This window comes from Lepidochelys kempii, chromosome 8 (assembly GCF_965140265.1).
Source record: "Lepidochelys kempii isolate rLepKem1 chromosome 8, rLepKem1.hap2, whole genome shotgun sequence".
In the NCBI taxonomy this organism is placed as follows: Eukaryota; Metazoa; Chordata; order Testudines; family Cheloniidae; genus Lepidochelys; species Lepidochelys kempii.
Window position 1 is genome coordinate 105,543,693 of NC_133263.1, and position 20,595 is coordinate 105,564,287.

Here is a 20,595-nt window from a genome sequence, read left to right on the forward strand (position 1 = left end):
AAACCAGACGTTTTCCAAGCCTGGGCTCCCCGTAACCAGAGCCATCTGCCTCGGTTTCTCTCTGGTGTGGATGGAAGCTGCAAGCATTGCCTCTGCATTAGGTTCAGCTGGTCCTCCCTTCGCCATCCCACAGTGCAGCGCTTCGTGTGTGGAAATTACCCGGTGGCCCCTGCTCCTGGCAGCACTGCCCGGCGCGACTGGGGAGGTTGAGCAGGAATCCCAGGATGCAGCCGTGCATGGATCTCTCCTGAATCTCTGCTGCACTGGGAGTTAGCAGGCAATCCCCATTTGATGTGAGTGGCCACGTGCCATGTGCCAGGCAGGCCTGTGTGAGTCCAGCAGGACGATCTGGGAGCCTTGCGAGTCAGAGTGCTGGCTATATCTCGCCAGAGGGGCTCAGTTAAATTCAGGACACCTCTGGACAGCCGGCAGAGACATGGCTGGTGTGACCCTCCCTGTCAGTTCCCTGTTCTCTGCCTGGTGCTAACCCCCAATCCATCACCCTGAGGAATGTGGTTTATGAGCCACAGGGAGGTATTTAAAGGGAGAACGTAAAGGCTCTCTCGCTGCCTGGACGCTGGTGGGACAAAAAGGGACTCCTGGTGCAGGTAGGAGGCTCTCCCCTCCAGGGGAGCAGCAATTGATGTGGGTAGGAGCGGGGGTCCGTTCATTTGTGGGCGTCCCCCTTCAAGGAGTTCTGGACTAGCAGTGTCTTGTAGGGGAGTGTGTGGGAGAATCAGCTGTTGCCACTGAACCGGCTCTTTGAACAGAAACAAAGCGTGTGTATTCTCCACGCGAGTGTCTGAGCCGAAGCGGCACTGTTTCCCTTAAATGGTTTTCAAGGGGGACTCTGGGAAGCCGGGTGGGAAGGTGGAGGGGTCACCACCTTGTTTGGGCTGCATCCCCTTCTCTGGAAGCTGCTACACCATCCCAGGCAGGGGCTGACTTTTGACCTGCCTGAGGAGCAGGTGTTCACCCAACTGCACCGTACAGCATGGGTATTCCCCAGAGCAGAGCCCCCCAGAGAAAGGGCTTCTATGCCCGCCAGCCTCCCTACAAACCGTTCGGTTCACACCGTGCCTTGCACCAGCTGTGGGTTTACATGCTAAGCTGGGAGAGTGACAAGTCAATAATGAGCCACGCTGCAGCCTAGGACTCTCTATTATAGCCACGTAAGATGGGATAGTGCAAATCCAGACCTGGGGTGGGTGGCTGTAACTCCACTGAGCTCAGCCCAGTTCTAGCTGATCACACCTGGTCTGAATTGGAACCAATATGTATTAATAAAACTGACATTACGAAGGGAAGCATCTGCTCAGCTGGCACTGTCTGCTAGCAATGGGTGTATGCACTCGCCTGTGTGTCGATCAGCTGGTGCCCTCTATTAACAGTTGTTGCTCTGGGTGTGTATGCTTGTGCACGTGTATGGTTTCCCCATCAGCACCATGGTGGGTCCTCACCAGGGATGGAACACCGGACCCTCAGCATGAGCCCCTACCAACTGAGCTAAAAGAATAACTATCACATGGTAGATGTAGTAGGTTCTTATCCTCTGATGTGGAACAACCACTAGAGAGCGACAAAGACATGCACGCCTAGCGTGGCTTACACATGCCCCACCCACTGCATGGGAGGTGTCAGGTGGTGTGCGTCGAGGCGCACGGCTGCCCATTGGTGGCTGAAGGAGCATGGGCTCGCAGTTGGCTGACGAGTGTGGCATCTGCGGCCATGGATTATTATGAGGCCTGCACTGGAAATGCGTGCTGGCCGCTGGATCCCAGCCTGGTGGCCCGAAGCGGGCTCAGGCTCGGTCTGTGACCTCCAGCCGTGGCACTTGAGACCACAGAGCTTCCTCAGACTTGCAGGCGGAGCTCCAGGGAGGCGGAGGGGAAATCTCACTCTAGTGCCGTCTCTCCCCACTGCAGCCCGGAGGGGGCGGAGGCAGGCAGCCATGACAGTCTCCTACACGCTGAAGGTGGCCAATGCCCAGTTCGGAGGCTTCTCCAAGCTGCTCTTCAGGTGGAAGGGGAGCATCTACAAACTGCTGTACAAGGAGTTCATTGTCTTTGTCATGCTGTACACAATGCTGAGCATCACTTACCGGTGAGTCTGTGGAATGGCTTCCCCACATGGGATGTTGACACTCCAGGGACAGAACCCAGGACCTATGGCAGCCCTCTGCCACCTGGGATAAAGGACTGATTTCATGAGCCGGTAGCAGTAGTAGGCTGTTCCCTTCTCATGCAGCAGCCAGTCTGTTTCACTCGCATGCGGACTTGCTGGAAACACCTGTGTCCTTTACCCACTTGCTGTTGCTGCTTCTCTTTTATTAACCCTGTTTCTGCCGATGGACAGTGCCTGCCATTAGAGTATCCGTCCATTTGACTGGAAAACATCAGGAAATGCTAGTCTGAGGGAAAACCTGCCACTGGAGAGATCCCGCAGGCCCCCATCAGTGAAAGATCCCTGGCTTGGCACATGACAGCTGGAGTGGAAACTCCTGAAGAAATATACCACAGCGAGCCATCCATCGCAGGCTGGGGGGTGGGGTCACTTGGGGAGGGAGAGAGCAGGGAGGAGCTGGTGCTCCTGTGACGGGCCAGTGAGAGGAAGGGGAGTCTGAAGATGAGCACAGAGCGGAGTTGGAGGTTCCCGGCAATAACGCACACCAGGTTAAGCACCTGATCCCGGCTCTTTGTGTCCCTGCAGGCGGCTGCTGACTGAAGAGCAGAAGCGTGTCTATGTGAAAGTGGCTCAGTACTGCAACCGCTCCACGGACCTCATCCCCATGTCCTTTGTCCTGGGTAAAGTGCCCCCTACTTTGTTTTCCATCCTTAATGGCCAGTTAAGGCTGGAGCGAATGGATCAGATGGGCCAGGGCATGACTCTTGGAAGGGATCCCTGATTCTTTGGCTCCAGGCCCCAGAAACACACGGGCAGTTAGCCCAGTTCCAATTAAGGTGACAACAGTTATTTTCACCCCAGGATCTTAAAGCACCTGCCACAGGAGGGTTAGCACTATCATCCCCATTATATTACAGATGAGCAAACCGAGCCCCCAGCAGGTGAAAATGACTTGCCCGAAGTCACACAGCATATCAGAGGCAGACCCAGGGATAGAACTCAGGCATCCTGTCTCCCACTTGACCACACTTCCTCCCAATATTGTCCATTCGGCCTCTCTATTCCCCCTGCAGAATTCTCCTTCCCTCTGCTAAGCTGTTATGTAGCACTGCTGTTCTGCCCCAGAGGTGGCTGCATTTCAGCAACCCCTGTGGATAAGTGCAGCACATTTAGGATCCTCAGGGGAAGAGAAGTCCTGCAAAAACGTGAGCGACTGTTGTATGTGTGAGCAGAGGGCACGGACAGAAGGGAGGGGTGGGAGGGGGCACCAAGCATGAATGGGGAGACATGGAAAACGGAGCGAGGGATTAATGATTAGACATTTACCGGCTAAAACAAGCCCTCACCGAGCCAAAGCTTCCCATGCTGGGAAAAGTTTGTGGGAATGCAGTGGCGCCCATGAACACCTCTCCCCACCCTGCTGTGCCTTGGGAACGGGATTATCTCTGACAGATGACTGGTGCATTATTTAGTGGCACCCTGCCCCTCCCATGTGCCAGAGAAATGAGGAACTTCTTTGCTCCTTTCTGAGAGGTGGCTCCTGCAGTAGCTAACCTGCTGAGCTCGGGTGGCTGCCTGCCCGCGGGCTGCCCCCTGGTGCCCAGGCCTGATATTCACAAGAGCTAGAAATTCACCCCATTCAGAGAGCTGGCTGGCACAAGGCGTGGGCTCCACTGAACAGGGTGAATTTCACCCTGTCTGAGCATCCCTGAAAGGCCTCAGCTGATGGATCTACCAGCTGTTCCCTCGGGGATTCTGGTCTTTTCACTGCTCTTTACAAAATCTCCTCTATTGAATTCAGCCAGAGTCTGGCTAAATGCTGGAGCTGTTCATTCAAGCCCAGCTGTAGGTTATCAGATGTCAGTCCTGATCCTTCTGCTATTGCCAGGGGAAATGAGTCAAAGGAAAAGCACAATGTCCCTCCAAACAGCTCAGCTACTCTTTATCTCTCTTGCCACAGAGAAATCCGTCTCCCACAGAAACCAGACAAACATGGTGACCAGGTGTCTTCCCACTTCTGTCTCTTTTCTAGCCACAAACCGCTCGGAGACCATCTTCTGGTTACACACCTTGTGCAAGTTATTTACAGCGTTCTCCCCACCAACTGTACAAACTTGTGCAGCTCTGTACTTACAGCTGCATGCAATCCTTAGCGCTCACAGCCATGGAGGGGGAGACAGAAGGTTTCTGAGAGGCAGAGGGCTCTGGCTCTGAAAGTGGGTAGGTGGGTGGGTCAGTCATGTCGCTTCTCTCTGCTCTAGTCTACCCCCTGCTCTTCCTTCCTGTGCCTTTTCTACTTTCTGGGCTCATGGGCTAATTAGCCTTGTCATGATCTCCTGCCCATCCCCAGTTAGGCCCAGCTTTGCCCCTCAGATTTCCTCCAGAGCGATGCAGTTGGTGGTCCAGTGATCAGAGTGCTGATACAGTTGTCACAGGCGGAAACTGGCCGAGGGGAAAATCTGTCTCTTCTTTATGGTGTGTAGAAAGGGTGGAAAGCGTTCGTTGCCCTGCCCCCAAAACACCAGCGTTGTTTCTGCGCTGGGGATATGAGCTATGGGAGGTCTGCTTTGCCCTGGCTTTGGTGTGGAACTTTTGGTCCTCACATGAAGGATGGGAATAGTGATTCTTTAACCAAGAGAGTTTTCGCCCCGCTGTTGCTCAGGCTTGGCTTAGATTTGGATTCCAAGGGCTGATGTTAACAAGCAGGCTAACACCTTCCACCTAATGCATCGGGGAAGTCTTCTAGTGTGAAGGGCTCATACACGCTGAATGGATCATGTTAAAGCCAGTGGAGGAGGGTAGGTTTTCACTCAACCATTTTAGTGGATGTTGAAGGCAATGGGCCAGATTTTCAAAGGGATTTAGAGAGGGACCAATTGGGATTTTCAGAAGCACCTGTCAGTCTCTCTAGGTGCCTAGATCCCTTTGGAAATGGGGCCCCATAAGCCTTGTCTGCACTTGTCTTTTAAAACACGCCCGTTAGCACACGTGAGCTCCCACACGCTCAAATCCCATCTAGACAAGGCAACACAGCCACGGCCCACACTGCAGCTCTGCCAGCCCCTCACACTCAGCCCAGCCCGCAAGTCACCAGACACCATCCCTAGTTAATGACCCCACTTGCTCCTGCCTCTCTCCTTGCTGGGTCTCCGATGCTCGGCCTCCCCAGCTAGTAACCGTGCCCCTGTGGGCTATCTCCCTGGGCAGGTTTTTACGTCACGCTGATCGTGAACAGGTGGTGGGCCCAGTACACCAGCATCCCGCTGCCTGACCAGCTGATGTGCGTCATCTCCAGCACCGTCCACGGGAAGGATGAAAAGGGGAGGATCCTGCGGCGCTCGCTCATCCGTTACGCCAACTTGTCCTCCGTGCTCATCCTGCGCTCTGTCAGCACCAGGGTGCTCAAGAGGTTTCCAACCATGGACCATTTGGTAGATGCAGGTGAGCTCGTCTCAGGGCCGGGGCAGAGCACTGATGCGTTGGTTAATTTCCAGGCTACGGCCAGCAGCTCTCTGCCTAAGGAGCAGCAAGGGCTGGAGTTAAGGTCCAGTGTCCAGGGAAAGCCTAGCTTGGCAGGGTGTGTTTTCTTGCCTGGATGATTTCCTGTCCCCCTTCCATCCCGAGGGACCCATTTCTCCCTATGCCTTGCTCAGTGGTGGCCTTGGAGACTCCTCCTCCCTCCACTGAATGTAGACTCTAGGGGTGGGAGCCTTCCTCTGGAATCTGTGACCCTGGAGCGACTCCCTCCTGGGCAACCAGGCGGCCAGGTTAGCAGTGAAACCACATTGAGTTCATCACCAGTTACTGAGGCAGAGGGATGGAACTGGTTCCAGGGGCTCCCATGGCTGTCTGAGTCACAGAAAGGGGGCTGGACAGCTCGGGGAGGGGGGGCGGGAGGCAGAGCTCAGATCCAGCCCAAGTCGGTAGTCACTGGGAGTTGCTACCAGCTGATGGCTGCCTGGTGGTCTGTGTGAAATGAGCTTTGGTCTCAATCCGGTTCCTAAGACAGGGGTGCCCATCACAAAACCCACCCCACCCAACCAACTCCCTTGCTGGCAGCATCAGCAGAGAGATCAAGGACTGAGCGGGTCATGGAGACTGATCTCCCTGCCCCTGGAGAGGGCACCCCCCATCTCAAGATGGGGCACATTGATGGAGCAGTGTGTGAGGAGCTTGCCCTGCTGCTGCCCGCGCCTTATCTGTTCTGAGGATGGAGGGCTGCTGCAGCCAGGCCAGACAATCTGGTCCTTTTCACCAGTGCTGGATTCATGGACCCTGAATATCTGCCCTCCTGCTGTCTCCCACGCTACAGGCTTCATGACACAGGAAGAGCGCAAGAAGTTTGAGAGCCTCCACTCGGACTTTAACAAGTACTGGATCCCCTGCGTGTGGTTCACCAACCTGGCTGCCCAGGCGAGGCGAGATGGGCGGGTCAGGGACGACGTGGCCCTCCGCTTACTCATAGATGTAAGTTTGCAGGGACTGGAAGGTCAAGGGATGGGGCGGGGGTGTGTGAAACAGGGGGCTTGTTGCTGGGATCTGGGGAGGAGGAGTGTCAGCTGCTGGTGGGGGGGAGCCTGTCCAAGGCTGCTGTCACCCAGGTGATAACCCCCACTTTCCCCTCTCTGCGTAGGAACTGAATCTGTACCGTGCCAAATGCAGCATGCTGTTCCATTACGACTGGATCAGCATCCCATTGGTGTACACACAGGTCAGTGAGTGCCCGGCCTTCAGCTCACCTTCCATTTCCAACCCTCCAATGGGATCAGGAGATGGGAACCACACGGCCCACGGAAACTGAACCCTCCAACCCAATCACAGCAAGGGAATCAGCTCCTTTCCCTAACACCCTTCACATGTAAGCCACTACTTCAGGCTACTTCTACAGGGTAGAGATTACCTTCTACATATAGCATCTTCAGAGAGTTTATGGGGCCCTGGGGGCTGACCCATGGTGCGGTAGATCCTTGTCTTCCTAGACACAACTTGAATTTCTCTATCACTTTTCATCCCAGAGCACTTGGCGCTTCACCCACCACTACACTGCATCCACCTCTGGGGTGGGGCGCAGCAGCTGTTTAACAGCACACAGCAACATTGGACAAGGAGGGGTTCAAACAGGGAAGGGAAAAGGATCCAGTTTCCTAATGAAACTGTAGGAAGAGTGTAAAGTGGCAGCATGGAATCACCCAAGTTGGAATTTGGCCAGGATACCAATTTACACAGCACGCTACTCTTGTGAGATGTGCCCCAGACTCTTTAACGCTCACCAGTGCCGGGATCTCAGTGTTACTCTCATCTATCTCCATCTGTCAAACTGTATCTAGTCTCATTTTTCAAAGCAGTAGTTCCCCCTTTGGGATTCTCCATTTGCATTGGGACTAGCCAGTGGCTTCTCCCCACCCCGCTCTGGCTAACGGAGAGCCTCTGTTGCAGGTAGTCACAATCGCTGTCTATTCCTTCTTCGCCTTCTGTGTGATCGGGCGGCAGTTTCTGGAGCCCCTGGACCCAGAGCAGGATCAGGACCGGGATCTGGATCTGTACGTCCCTCTGACCACCCTCCTGCAGTTCTTCTTCTATGCTGGCTGGCTGAAGGTGAGCACAGTCCTGGCGCAGGACCCTGCCGGGCACCAGCTTGGTGGGAGATCTGACCTTGCCCCCGGTTGTCAGACTCCCCTGCAGCCCCTGTCCCCTCTGTGAACGTGACATAGGGTCCTGGGGGATGTCAGGGGAATCAAGGAGGAGCCTTTCACCTCTAGGTCACTGACACACTCCCCAGGGGCACCCACTGTCTGCCCTTAGCATGAACCAGCTTTGTCTATCTCTGCTGTGGTTCAGCTCCCTGAAACCAACAGCCTCTGGCCCCACAAGCCGGTACTTCTGGGTCTCTGCAGACTCGCCCTTTCTGTGCAGGCCAGTGCGAGGTGTACACAGAGCCACCCCCAAGTCCTCACGGCGCTCCGTGCAGTGCCTGTCCCTGGACGCTCCTAGGCACTAGGTTCGCTGTCCCGGAAAAAGAACAGTGCGCACATCACCTTGGTGAATCCAGCCGAGGCATCGCACTTCACTTGGCACCACAGTGCTACGAATTATTTCTAATACAAATACGTTTATTGGCAAAGAGCTGAGGCCCAAAGAGCCAAATGAGTCGTGCGCAAGAATATTAGCAGCAGAATGGTCACACGGACAACAGCAGGATAACAGGCGTAGCAGAGTCAAAACTTAATTTTAATGGCTCAAACTCTTGTCTAAAGTAGTTTCTCATCTACAGCAGTGTTTCCCAGAGTGACCAGGTCAGATTTTCAGTAAATAGACATAATGATTAAAATTGCATCAATATATATGCCTTTCACAGCGAAATGAATGACCAGCATGCTCCTGGCTTTCGCTGGAGACCTTACAAAGCCCCATCGTTTAGGGATAAATCCTACAAAAGCAATTTGTTACGTGCAGCGAGTTTTTCAGGCCTGTTAGGAGGTGCTGACTCAGAGCTGTGAACCCTTTGCCAACTGGCGCCCATGGGCTTGTGTCTCAGTCACTGGTGTGGATGTATCCCAGGTGAGTGAGTCTTTCCCATCAGATGGACTCAGTGAGAGATGAATTGGGATTTTGGTTCAATACCTAGTGGGACAAGTGTCCCACTCAAAAATTAATTCTCTCGGACTGGCCCCCTCTTGTGGACCCTTTTAGCAATGACAAAATGGGCCACTGGGACTGACCTCCACTCTCTGCCCTAGAAGGGGTCTCTCCAGCTCAGGGCAGATGTGCCTCAGCATCAGGGAAGATTGCAGCACCGCTTCCCATCTGTACCTCTTCTGCGGGCAAGCAGAGGCCTCCGGGGCTGCAAAGCCCTGCTTCAGAGGCTCCTTTTCGGTAAAGCCTTTAAGTGGAAATCCACCGCCGAAATGAGAGAAGAGAAAAGATGAGAAAGCAAGTGCACATGGCTCCGAGACTGGCCCTTCAGCTGGGCTTGCACTGTGTGCGTTCAAATGCATCGTCCACATCATCATCCACATTTCCGCTGTGGTCTCCTTGGGAAAGGGGCCGGGTGCGTACACACTACACGGTCCCCAATGCATCAGTGGCACGCAGATAAGAAGTGGTCACCATAGCAACAGCTGTCGGTGCAGCGTGTTTCACAGGCATCAGAGAACCCTGAGCCTGGTGTCTGAGTGCGTGTATCTCACGGGGTGTTCTGCCTTCACTCTCCAGGTAGCAGAACAGATCATTAACCCATTTGGAGAGGACGACGATGACTTTGAAACTAACAAGCTGATCGACAGGAACTTGCAGGTGCGTCCCATCCCTCCGAAGAGCAGATGGTGTAAGAGACAGGTGTGCCGGCAGCACATCTTCAATGCCTCGGGGGCTGTTCCATCAGACTGGAACAATCAGGGCTGCGCAGAGATGCTACAGGCCGGGATTAGGGGCAGGACAGGGAGCCTTTTGCCGCCAAGTCACAGATTAAAATCCAGCCCTTGTATAGGCGTTCCTAGAGCCGGTGAACTGGGGCTTTCAGCAGGCAGATGTCCACATCACAAAACTGACCATCACAAGTGATCCTCATTGGCATTGCAGTGGAGAAGACCCAGAATGAATGGGCTGTATCTGAACTTCAACTTCGGGGTCTCTCCAGAACAGGGGTGAAGCTCAGCCCCAGGGGATGGTGCCCGGGTGACAGGGAGAAGCTAGCACTGCTAACGGTGGGTGGCAGACATCAGCCTCTGGGATTAATTAGGCTGGCACCATGCACCAGGCATAAAAAATCCACAGGAGAAATGGAAACAAATAAAGGAGAAAAGCTAGGGAAGTGTGAAGCTGGAGGATTGTTCCGTCACAGAATGCTTCTCCCCGGGGCCCAGTTCTGCACCTAATGCCTTTGGCTGGAGAGGGTACAGGGTGAATCATAGAATCATAGACTCATAGAATATCAGGGTTGGAAGGGACCTCAGGAGGTCATCTAGTCCAACCCCCTGCTCAAAAGCAGGACCCATCCCCAATTAAATTATCCCAGCCAGGGCTTTGTCAAGCCTGACCTTAAAAACTTCTAGGGAAGGAGATTCCACCACCTCCTTAGGTAACGCATTCCAGTGTTTCACCACCCTCATAGTGAAAAAGGTTTTCCTAATATCCAACCTAAATCTCCCCCACTGCAACCTGAGACCATTACTCCTTGCTCTGTCATCTGCTACCACTGAGAACAGTCTAGAGCCATCCTCTTTGGAACCCCCTTTCAGGTAGTTGAAAGCAGCTATCAAATCCCCCCTCATTCTTCTCTTCTGAAGACTAAACATCCCCAGTTCCCTCAGCCTCTCCTCATAACTCATGTGTTCCAGTCCCCTAATCATTTTGGTTGCCCTCCGCTGGACTCTTTCCAAATTTTCCACATCCTTCTTGTAGTATGGGGCCCAAAACTGGACACATTACTCCAGATGAGGCCTCACCAATGTCGAATAGAGGGGAATGATTACGTCCCTCGATCTGCTGGAAATGCCCCTACTTATACATCCCAAAATGCCATTGGCCTTCTTGGAAACAAGGGCACACTGTTGACTCATATCCAGCTTCTCGTCCACTGTAACCCCTAGGTCTTTTTCTGCAGAACTGCTGCCGAGCCATTCGGTCCCTAGTCTGTAGCGGTGCATTGGATTCTTCCGTCCTAAGTGCAGGACTCTGCACTTGTCCTTGTTGAACCTCATCAGATTTCTTTTGGCCCAATCCTCCAATTTGTCTAGGGCCCTCTGTATCCTATCCCTGCCCTCCAGTGTATCTACCACTCCTCCCAGTTTAGTGTCATCTGCAAACTTGCTGAGGGTGCAATCCACACCATCCTCCAGATCATTTATGAAGATATTGAACAAAACCAGCCCGAGGACCGACCCCTGGGGCACGCCACTTGATACCGGCTGCCAACTAGACATGGATCCATTGATCAATACCTGTTGAGCCCGACAATCTAGCCAGCTTTCTATCCACCTTATAGTCCATTCATCCAGCCCATACTTCTTTAACTTGCTGGCAAGAATACTGTGGGAGTCCGTGTCAAAAGCTTTGCTAAAGTCAAGGAACAACACGTCCATTGCTTTCCCTTCATCCACAGAGCCAGTTGTCTCATCATAGAAGGCAATTAGATTAGTCAGGCATGACTTGCCCTTGGTGAATCCATGCTGACTGTTCCTGTTCACTTTCCTCTCCTCTAAGTGCTTCAGAATTGATTCCTTGAGGACCTGCTCCATGATTTTTCCAGGGACTGAGGTGAGGCTGACTGGCCTGTAGTTCCCAGGATCCTCCTTATTCCCTTTTTTAAAGATGGGCACTACATTAGCCTTTTTCCAGGCATCTGGGACCTCCCCCGATTGCCATGAGTTTTCAAAGATAATGGCCAATGGCTCTGCAATCACATCCGCCAACTCCTTTAGCACTCTCGGATGCAATACATCCGGCCCCATGGACTTGTGCTCGTCCAGCTTTTCTAAATAGTCCCGAACCACTTCTTTCTCCACAGAGGGCAGGTCACCTCCTCCCCATGCTGTGCTGCCCAGTGCAGTAGTCTGGGAGCTGACCTTGTTTGTGAAGACAGAAGCAAAAAAAGCATTGAGTACATTAGCTTTTTCCACATCCTCTGTCACTAGGTTGCCTCCCTCATTCAGTAAGGGGCCCACACTTTCCTTGACTTTCTTCTTGTTGTTAACATACCTGAAGAAACCCTTCTTGTTACTCTTAACATCTCTTGCTAGCTGCAACTCCAGGTGTGATTTGGCCTTCCTGATTTCACTCCTGCAAGCCCGAGCAATATTTTTATACTCATCCCTGGTCATTTGTCCAATCTTCCACTTCTTGTAAGCTTCTTTTTTGTATTTAAGAGCAGCAAGGATTTCACTGTTAAGCCAAGCTGGTCGCCTGCCATATTTACTATTCTTTCTACACATCGGGATGGTTTGTCCCTGTAACCTCAATAAGGATTCTTTAAAATACAGCCAGCTCTCCTGGACTCCTTTCCCCCTTATGTTATTCTCCCAGGGGATCTTGCCCATCAGTTCCCTGAGAGAGTCAAAGTCTGCTTTTCTGAAGTCCAGGGTCTGTATTCTGCTGCTCTCCTTTCTTCCTTGTGTTAGGATCCTGAACTCGACCATTTCATGGTCACTGCCTCCCAGGTTCCCATCCACTTTTGCTTCCCCTACTAATTCTTCCCGGTTTGTGAGCAGCAGGTCAAGAAGAGCTCTGCCCCTAGTTGGTTCCTCCAGCACTTGCACCAGGAAATTGTCCCCTACATTTTCCAAAAACTTCCTGGATTGCCTGTGCACCGCTGTATTGCTCTCCCAGCAGATATCAGGGTGATTTAAGTCTCCCATGAGAACCAGGGCCTGCGATCTAGTAACTTCTGCGAGTTGCCGGAAGAAAGCCTCATCCATCTCATCCCCCTGGTCTGGTGGTCTATAGTAGACTCCCACCACGACATCACCCTTGTTGCTCACACTTCTAAACTTAATCCAGAGACTCTCAGGTTTTTCTGCAGTTTCATACTTGAGCTCTGAGCAGTCATACTGCTCTCTTACATACAGTGCAACTCCCCCACCTTTCCTGCCCTGCCTGTCCTTCCTGAACTGTTTATATCCATCCATGACAGTACTCCAGTCATGTGAGTTACCCCACCAAGTCTCTGAGTAACAGCCATGTTAGTCTGTATTCGCAAAAAGGAGTACTTGTGGCACCTTAGAGACGAACCAATTTATTTGAGCATGAGCTTTCGTGAGCTACAGCTCACTTCATCGGATGCATGCCATGCAGTTTCCATGGCATGCATCCGATGAAGTGAGCTGTAGCTCACGAAAGCTCATGCTCAAATAAATTGGTTAGTCTCTAAGGTGCCACAAGTACTCCTTTTCTTTTCACCAAGTCTCTGTTATTCCAATCACATCATAATTCCTTGACTGTGCCAGGACTTCCAGTTCTCCCTGCTTGTTTCCCAGGCTTCGTGCATTTGTATATAGGCACTTGAGGTAACCTGCTGATTGCCCCTCTTTCTCAGTATGAGGCAGGAGCCCTCCCCTCTCATGCACTCCTGCTCATGCCTCCTCCCAGTATCCCACTTCCCCACTTACCTCAGGCCTTTGGTCTCCTTCCCCCGGTGAACCTAGTTAAAAGCCCTCCTCACTAGGTTAGCCAGCCTGCTTGCGAAGATGCTCTTCCCTCTCTTCGTTAGGTGGAGCCCGCCTCTGCCTAGCACTCCTCCTTCTTGGAACACCATCCCATGGTCAAAGAATCCAAAGCCTTCTCTCCGACACCACCTGTGTAGCCATTCGTTGACTTCCACAATTCGACGGTCTCTACCCAGGCCTTTTCCTTCCACGGGGAGGATGGACAAGAACATCACTTGCACCTCAAACTCCTTTATCCTTCTTCCCAGAGCCACGTAGTCCGCAGTGATCCGCTCAAGGTCATTCTTGGCAGTATCATTGGAGCCCACGTGGAGAAGCAGGAAGGGGTAGCGATCCGAGGGCTTGATGAGTCTCGGCAGTCTCTACGTCACATCGTGAATCCTAGCTCCTGGCAAGCAGCAGACTTCTCCGTTTTCCCGGTCGGGGCGGCAGATAGATGACTCAGTCCCCCTGAGGAGAGAGTCCCTGACCACCACCACCCGCCTCCTTCTCCTGGGAGTGGTGGTTGTGGAACCCCCAACCCTAGGACAGTGCATCCCATGCCTTCCAATCGGCGGAGTCTCCTTCTGCTCCCTTCTCTCAGACGTATCATCTGATCCACTGTCCGCATTATTACCTGTGGCGAGAACATGAAAACGGTTACTTACCTGTATCTGCCCTGCTGATACATGGACATTCCCCTTTTTTCTTCTGGAGGTCACATGATGCCAAATTTCTTCACCATCCTTCTGTCCCCGATGTGCAGCCTGCTCAATCTTAGAATCATAGAATCATAGAATATCAGGGTTGGAAGGGACCCCAGAAGGTCATCTAGTCCAGCCCCCTGCTCGAAGCAGGACCAATTCCCAGTTAAATCATCCCAGCCAGGGCTTTGTCAAGCCTGACCTTAAAAACCTCTAAGGAAGGAGATTCTACCACCTCCCTAGGTAATGCATTCCAGTGTTTCACCACCCTCTTAGTGAAAAAGTTTTTCCTAATATCCAATCTAAACCTCCCCCACTGCAACTTGAGACCATTACTCCTCGTTCTGTCATCTGCTACCATTGAGAACAGTCTAGAGCCATCCTCTTTGGAACCCCCTTTCAGGTAGTTGAAAGCAGCTATCAAATCCCCCCTTATTCTTCTCTTCTGCAGGCTAAACAATCCCAGCTCCCTCAGCCTCTCCTCATAACTCATGTGTTCCAGTCCAATCTTCAGAACCTTGTGCCCGTAGAAGCCTATCCTGACATCCGTCCAGGAAATCTTCAGTTTCTCTTATGCAACGCAGGGTCGATACCTGTTGCTCCAGACCTTGAACCTTCTCTTCCAGTATGGAGACCAGCTTGAACTTTGTACAGACAAAGTCACATCTGTCCTGTGGAAGAAAGACAAACATAGCACATCCAGTGCAGGTCACAACAACTGAACACCCCCCATCCATATTACCTTCCTTCTACGAGCTTCCTCAGGAGTTGTAGTAATTACTCTGAGAATCCGCCAAGGGCTCTCTCCCCAGGCGAACTCCCAGGCAAACTCCTTTTGTTCGCTGCTCAGCTGGTTCACAACTGACTGGCTTTTTATGCAGTCAGGCCCACTAAAGGCTCACCTGGAACAAAGCACACCCAGTTCCCACCCTTTTCAAACAACCAATCAAGCACACAGCACACAGTCACACTGTCCTCACAACAAACACTCAGATACTCACCAACACAGCCCCCTTAAAGCAGCCCTTCGCGTACCTCCTCTCATGCAGCCTCCAGGTCTGACTCTCCCTCAGGCAACGTCCTTGCTGGAGTGAGGGGGAGTTTTGCCTTCGATGCATGAAACATGTGTCAGGATCACCCTCGTGGCCCGCCTTCGCTCAAAACACCCCCGCGTGGGCACTGCTAACAGACTTAGACAATAGTCCCAAAGGACATGTAAAATGGAAGGTCTCTGCCCCTCCTGAGCTCCCCTTCTGCCTGCTCTCTGAGTGCTGACCTCCCTCCACCCTCCCCGCCCCCCCGGCTTCCTCCTGGGATGCCCAACTTCTTCCTGAGCTGCTGATCCTCAGGGCTCCCTCCCTGGTGTCTTTCCCCCAGGCCAGATCCTTCTTTCCTATCCCTCTCCGGGCCACCTGCCTAGGGTTTGGCCCACTCCCAGACCAGCCACAGCTACCCTCTTCCCTCAGGGCCAGTCACAGAGGACCATCCCCCTCCTATAGCTCTTCTTCCCTGCTGAGCTCCCCCAGCCCTTTCTGGAAATCAGCCCATGCGTCCTCAGTTGGCTCTGATAACTGAATTGAAACACCTGATGCCAGAGCATCAGATCAGCGGATCCCCCACAGGCAGGACTGAGCCCCACTCCCCTTAAAGACCCAACCAGCCTGTGGCATGCTGTGTTCCTCCTTTTGAAGCTGAGCCTGCCCTTTGCCGCCCTTAGGTGTCACTGCTCTCCGTGGATGACATGTACCAGAACCTGCCTCCAACAGGGAAGGACAAATACTGGAATGAATCCACAGCTCAGCCGCCTTACACCATCGCCACGGCCGCAGAGACCTTGAAGCCCTCCTTCCTGGGCTCCACCTTCGATATGCGGTAAGGTCAGCGGGCTCATTTGGAATGAGAACAGCAGCTTTCCTGAAGCAGCAGCTACGGCCAAGAGCCTCTGGGATTGCTCCAAAGGGCGGTTTGGACCTGAAACCGCACTCTAAAAAGGGCTGCACGGGCTCCCCTTTCTTGCCTCTCAGTCACGCCAGATCAGATTTACTCGGTTCACAAGTAGGAAGGTGATTTTTCTAATAACTGCCTGTGTCACAAACTGGTCCTGGAATCTAAGAGGCAAGCTGTGGGGTGGGGAGTTCTATCTTGTGCCTCATCCATTTATAAAGATCTGCAGGTCAAATTCTGCCCTTAGTTACACCTAAGTGAACCCCGTTGTCTTCAGGGGTAATTGAGGGCAGAACATGAAGACATCTGGGTGCACTAGGGTAAGTGAGGGAAGACTCTGGCCTGAATAATCTGAATTACTTACTAAGATGCATGACCTGGGAAGAACCCAGTCTGCAGTGAGATTGCAGGGCTGGCAGTCAGGGGAAAACATCTCTTACTTTACCAAGCAAATTTGGTGCAGAATCATATGGCTCTGCACTTGGAGCATATCTCACTCTTGATGATGCACAAGCCAGAAGAGACTCCAGCTCCCTCGGCGTTGAGCTAACAGGAGTAAAAACCATCTCTTAGGCAGCAGCTCTGACTCCAGGTTGTACAGAAGCAGCTCTGTGAAGGAGATGGGGCTATTTTGAGTAACAATTTTTCTTACACTAACCCCATTAAATTGTGTTCGGGAACTTTGGCTTGGGAGGCGAGGGACCCACAGCAGCCCTCGCTCCAGGTGCCAAACCCAAGCTCAAATATTAAAGCCAGGAATGCTGATGCACTGGCCACGTTTTAGTCAGGGACGCGTCCTTTCAGCCCCCTTGCTGAGGCAAAGCTCCCAGGAGCGTCCAGGGCAGCTTGGCTGAAGGTCTGTGCTGGGTGGGACCTTGTTGTCCCAGGAGCCTGTCCCATGCACGTTGCGTGCTTTAGCCAGCAGCTTGTCCCCAGAGCGCACTCTGACGCTGATCTGAAGGCTTTCAGATCAACAGGAACCTTTCCCCTGCCTTCTAGCAGCTCTGACTCAGAGCCTGTGCCCTAATCCCACACTCCTTCCCCAGGATGAGCGACGACCCGGAGCAGAGCCAGCCAGTGGAGCCCTCACCCAGCCTGCCCCGCATGCACACGCCCTTGCTCAACCGCTTCCTGACCGCGGCCGCCTCCCCCGCTGTCAGCCTGAAGAATTTCGGGAGGAGCAACCGGGCCCACCACCACCTTTTGCGCCTGAGGGGCGAGGGCAGCTTCCCCTCCCCCAACCCCCGCCACAGCGAGGACCCCGAATCGGTGGGCCGCATTGATGAGGAAGAGACGGAAGATGAGGCCAGCGAGCCCCCCACACCCGGCACCCGCCTCAAGGTACCCAGCCAGCTGGAAGCCTCACGGGGGCCGCAGAGGGAGAACCCCCAGATACAAGTGAGGCAGCCCTCCAACGAGAGCATCGACATCGACCAGTCAGCTGCCTAGAGGCAGCGAGCTCAGTGTGCCTTGTCACTCCACTCTCGGTGCGAGCTGTGTCCCCGGTGTCCGCCCTCTAGGCCTGGCAGCTCGTGACAGCACCACCGGCTAAGGGCCTGATCCAAAACCCACTGAAATAAAGGGAAAGACTCCCCCTGGTTCAGTGGGCATTGGAGCAGGCCCATAGGGCCGGAAGCCAGACTGTAGTGATCAACTCAAATGCTGCAAAGGGTTCAATGAAGATCCTGCTCTACACAAAGCCCCGTCGCCACTTCCCCATCACACCCCTCCGGTTGCCATGGCCCAACTGTTGGATTCAGTGGGTGACAAAGAACCAAACGGAGGGACACAGGAGAAATATTCATACAGGAAACTTAAAATGCTGTGAGACGCCTCCTGTGAGGGTAAATAAACCTCTCCCTAGCCTCAGCCGTGTGATTCTTTATTGCTGACGTCAGTCGTTTTCAACAACACAAATGCAGGGACATCGAACGTGTGTGGAACATGGGGAGTGGTGGGGCTAAAATAAGACACGCAAGAGGGATTCTCGTCTGAATTATTCAGTCTTTCAGCTGGAGCCGTCTTTTGACTGAGACAGACCCGAATTGTGGCTCCCTCACACCTGCCTAGGCAGTTGTTAGGTCAGAGAGGTTACGGCCAGAAGGGACGACTATCTAGCGTGAGTACCCGCACACTAACCTAACGACCCAAATATTGCAGCCCACAGATCGTCTTACATTGTATTTTTAAAAAAACTTTTTAAACTGGTTTAAGCAATTTGATGTTTTTGTAAGGGGATGATGTAGTGATCAGAACAAGTTCCATGAAAATAACACAGTGATCACGGATGAGAAATCAAGCCTTCAAAGTTTGGAAATGCAAAGTTCAGGATGAAAACTCCCCCCCCCCAGCTTAAAATGAGCTATTTTTACAGCATCACAAATGCAATTAATACAGTATGGAATACCCACCCCCACAACCACATGTCACTACACAGGTGATATGGCATACTCTTCAAATGGGATTTCGTAACGTCTCAATGAAATCTACAAAAACAAGCCAAGTTTGAAGAAAACTGGTTCATTCGTTTACAAGCTATGAACATTTAAAGGTAACAAGGTAAAATATTTCCATTTGGTTTGTCGTAGTTTAGAGCATTTCAGGGCCGCTGTCTCTTTTCCCAGGCTTTGTGTAAATGTACAGTGCTACTTCAAGGCTTCATTATTAATAAACTAGCATCCCCTACAGTTTGCAACAGGGTACACACATTGTGTGACTTTTGGAAACTGCATAGGTAGTGTGCCCCCTACAGGCTGCTGCTGCAGTAGCAACACCAGCCTGGTCTCATTCCAAATTTCCAAGCCCCAGCAAGTTTGGGGACATGTTTAATAATTTTATTAAGATGAGATGTTAAAACAAAAAAAACGGTACAGAGTTTAAGCGTAGAAGTTTCTGGTTATCAGGGAATAACGTACAGATTATCAAGGGGTGCGAAATTTGGTTTAGGATCAGGTGGCGTAAGGAATACATAAACTGCAATATCCCCGATTGGGGGTAAAAGGCTAACGGGTCAAAGTACAGACATTGAGATATGAGGGTATGTTGTTCATATAATGGCTATAAAACCAGCCCACATGTTGGATCTGAGATGGACTGTCTCTCCTGTACACCCTCCCATCTCAGTAAAAGAAGAGACCAGTTAATCAAGTGCCGACTTCATATTAATTCAGAGATTGCAAGGCCAGAAGGGACCATTGTGATCCTCTAGCACAGCAGTTCTCGAACTGTGGGTCAGGACCCCAAAGTAGGTTGCAACCCCATTGTAATGGGCTCAAAAGGTCTGGCATTAGACTTGCTGGGACCCAGGGCTGAAGCCAAAGCTCAAGCCTCACTGCCTGGGACCAAAGCCCAAAGACTTCAGCCCTGGGTGACAGGGCTTGGGTTTTGGCTTTGGCTCAGGCTTCAGTCCCTGCTCCTGGGGTATTGTCAGAAGGGGGTCACAATGCAGTGAAGTTTGAGAACCCCTGATCTAGTCTGACCTCCTGTATAACAGGACAGAGAACTGCCCCCAAAATAATTCCTCTACCAGACCTTTTAGAGAAACAGCCATTAGTGATGGGGAATCTACCACAACTCTTGCTAAATTGTTCCAATGGTTTATTACTGTCACCGTCAAATATGTACACCTGATTTCCAGTCTGAATTTGTCTAGCTTCAGCTTCCAGCCATTGGACCATGATAGACCTTTCTCTGCTAGATTGAAAAGCACATTAATATTTGTTCCCCATGGAGAAAGGCTGTAAGCAAGTCACTGCTTAACCTTCTCTGTTAGGCTGAATAGATTGAACTCTTTGGGTCTATCGCTAGAAGGCAGGTCTTCTAACCCTTTAAGCATGCCCATGTCTCTTCTCTGAACCCCCTCCAATCTATCAGCATCATTCTTGAATTGTGGGCCCCTGAACTGCACACAGGATTCCCCCAGCGACTGCACCAGTGCCAAATAGAGAAAATAACGAACCTCTGCTCCTATTCAAGATTCCCATTTACACATTTCAGGATCACATTAGCTCTTTTGGCCACAGCATCACACTGGGCGTTCATGATCAGCTGACTATCCACAACTGTCAAATAGAAAAGGAGTACTTGTGGCACCTTAGAGACTAACAAATTTATTTGAGCATGAGCTTTCGTGAGCTACAGCTCACTTCATCGGATGTATCTCTAAGGTGCCACAAGTACTCCTTTTCTTTTTGCAAATACAGACTAACACGTCTGTTACTCTGAAAACTGTCAAATAGTTTCCAGAGCCACTTCTTCCCAGCAGTCCCCCCCACTCTGTCTCTATGGTTGACAATCAAATGGGCTGTATGTGTGTGGAGCCCTCTCCAGCATGTTTCAGACAGGGAAATAAGCAGAGGAATGAAGTGAATTGCTGTGGGAGTATTGTGGCCACATGAATTATGCATAATCCCATCTCAGTCAGCAAGAGACCTGGATTCTATTTCCTACTTCACTACTGAATTAGTGTGATCTTAAACAAATCTCTGCCTCGGTTTCCCCATCTGTGCAACAGGGAATATCCCATGAACGTTCTGACCCACTTGCACTCGTATAGAAAAGAGACGAGGTACTTGCGATGACATTTTTCCAGGATGCCTTTTATTACCGTAAGACCACCTCTGGCGTTTCTTTGGTGGAGGGCAGGGGATTCATGCAATGTAGTGAAGAATGCTTGTGTAAACTGT

The 20,595-nt window shown here is 51.9% G+C and overlaps 1 protein-coding gene across 1 annotated transcript; it reads left to right on the forward strand.

Annotated features, from left to right (window-relative positions):
• The first annotated feature begins 1,951 nt into the window (after window positions 1-1,951).
• On the forward strand, window positions 1,952-17,725 carry BEST4 (bestrophin 4). Its single transcript, XM_073357922.1, has 9 exons — window positions 1,952-2,103; window positions 2,710-2,804; window positions 5,332-5,565; window positions 6,437-6,591; window positions 6,758-6,835; window positions 7,561-7,719; window positions 9,337-9,417; window positions 15,684-15,838; window positions 16,957-17,725. The coding sequence occupies exons 1-9, from the start codon at window positions 1,952-1,954 to the stop codon at window positions 17,357-17,359; spliced, it is 1,512 nt and encodes a 503-aa protein (XP_073214023.1). The 3' UTR covers window positions 17,360-17,725.
• The last annotated feature ends 2,870 nt before the right edge of the window (window positions 17,726-20,595 follow it).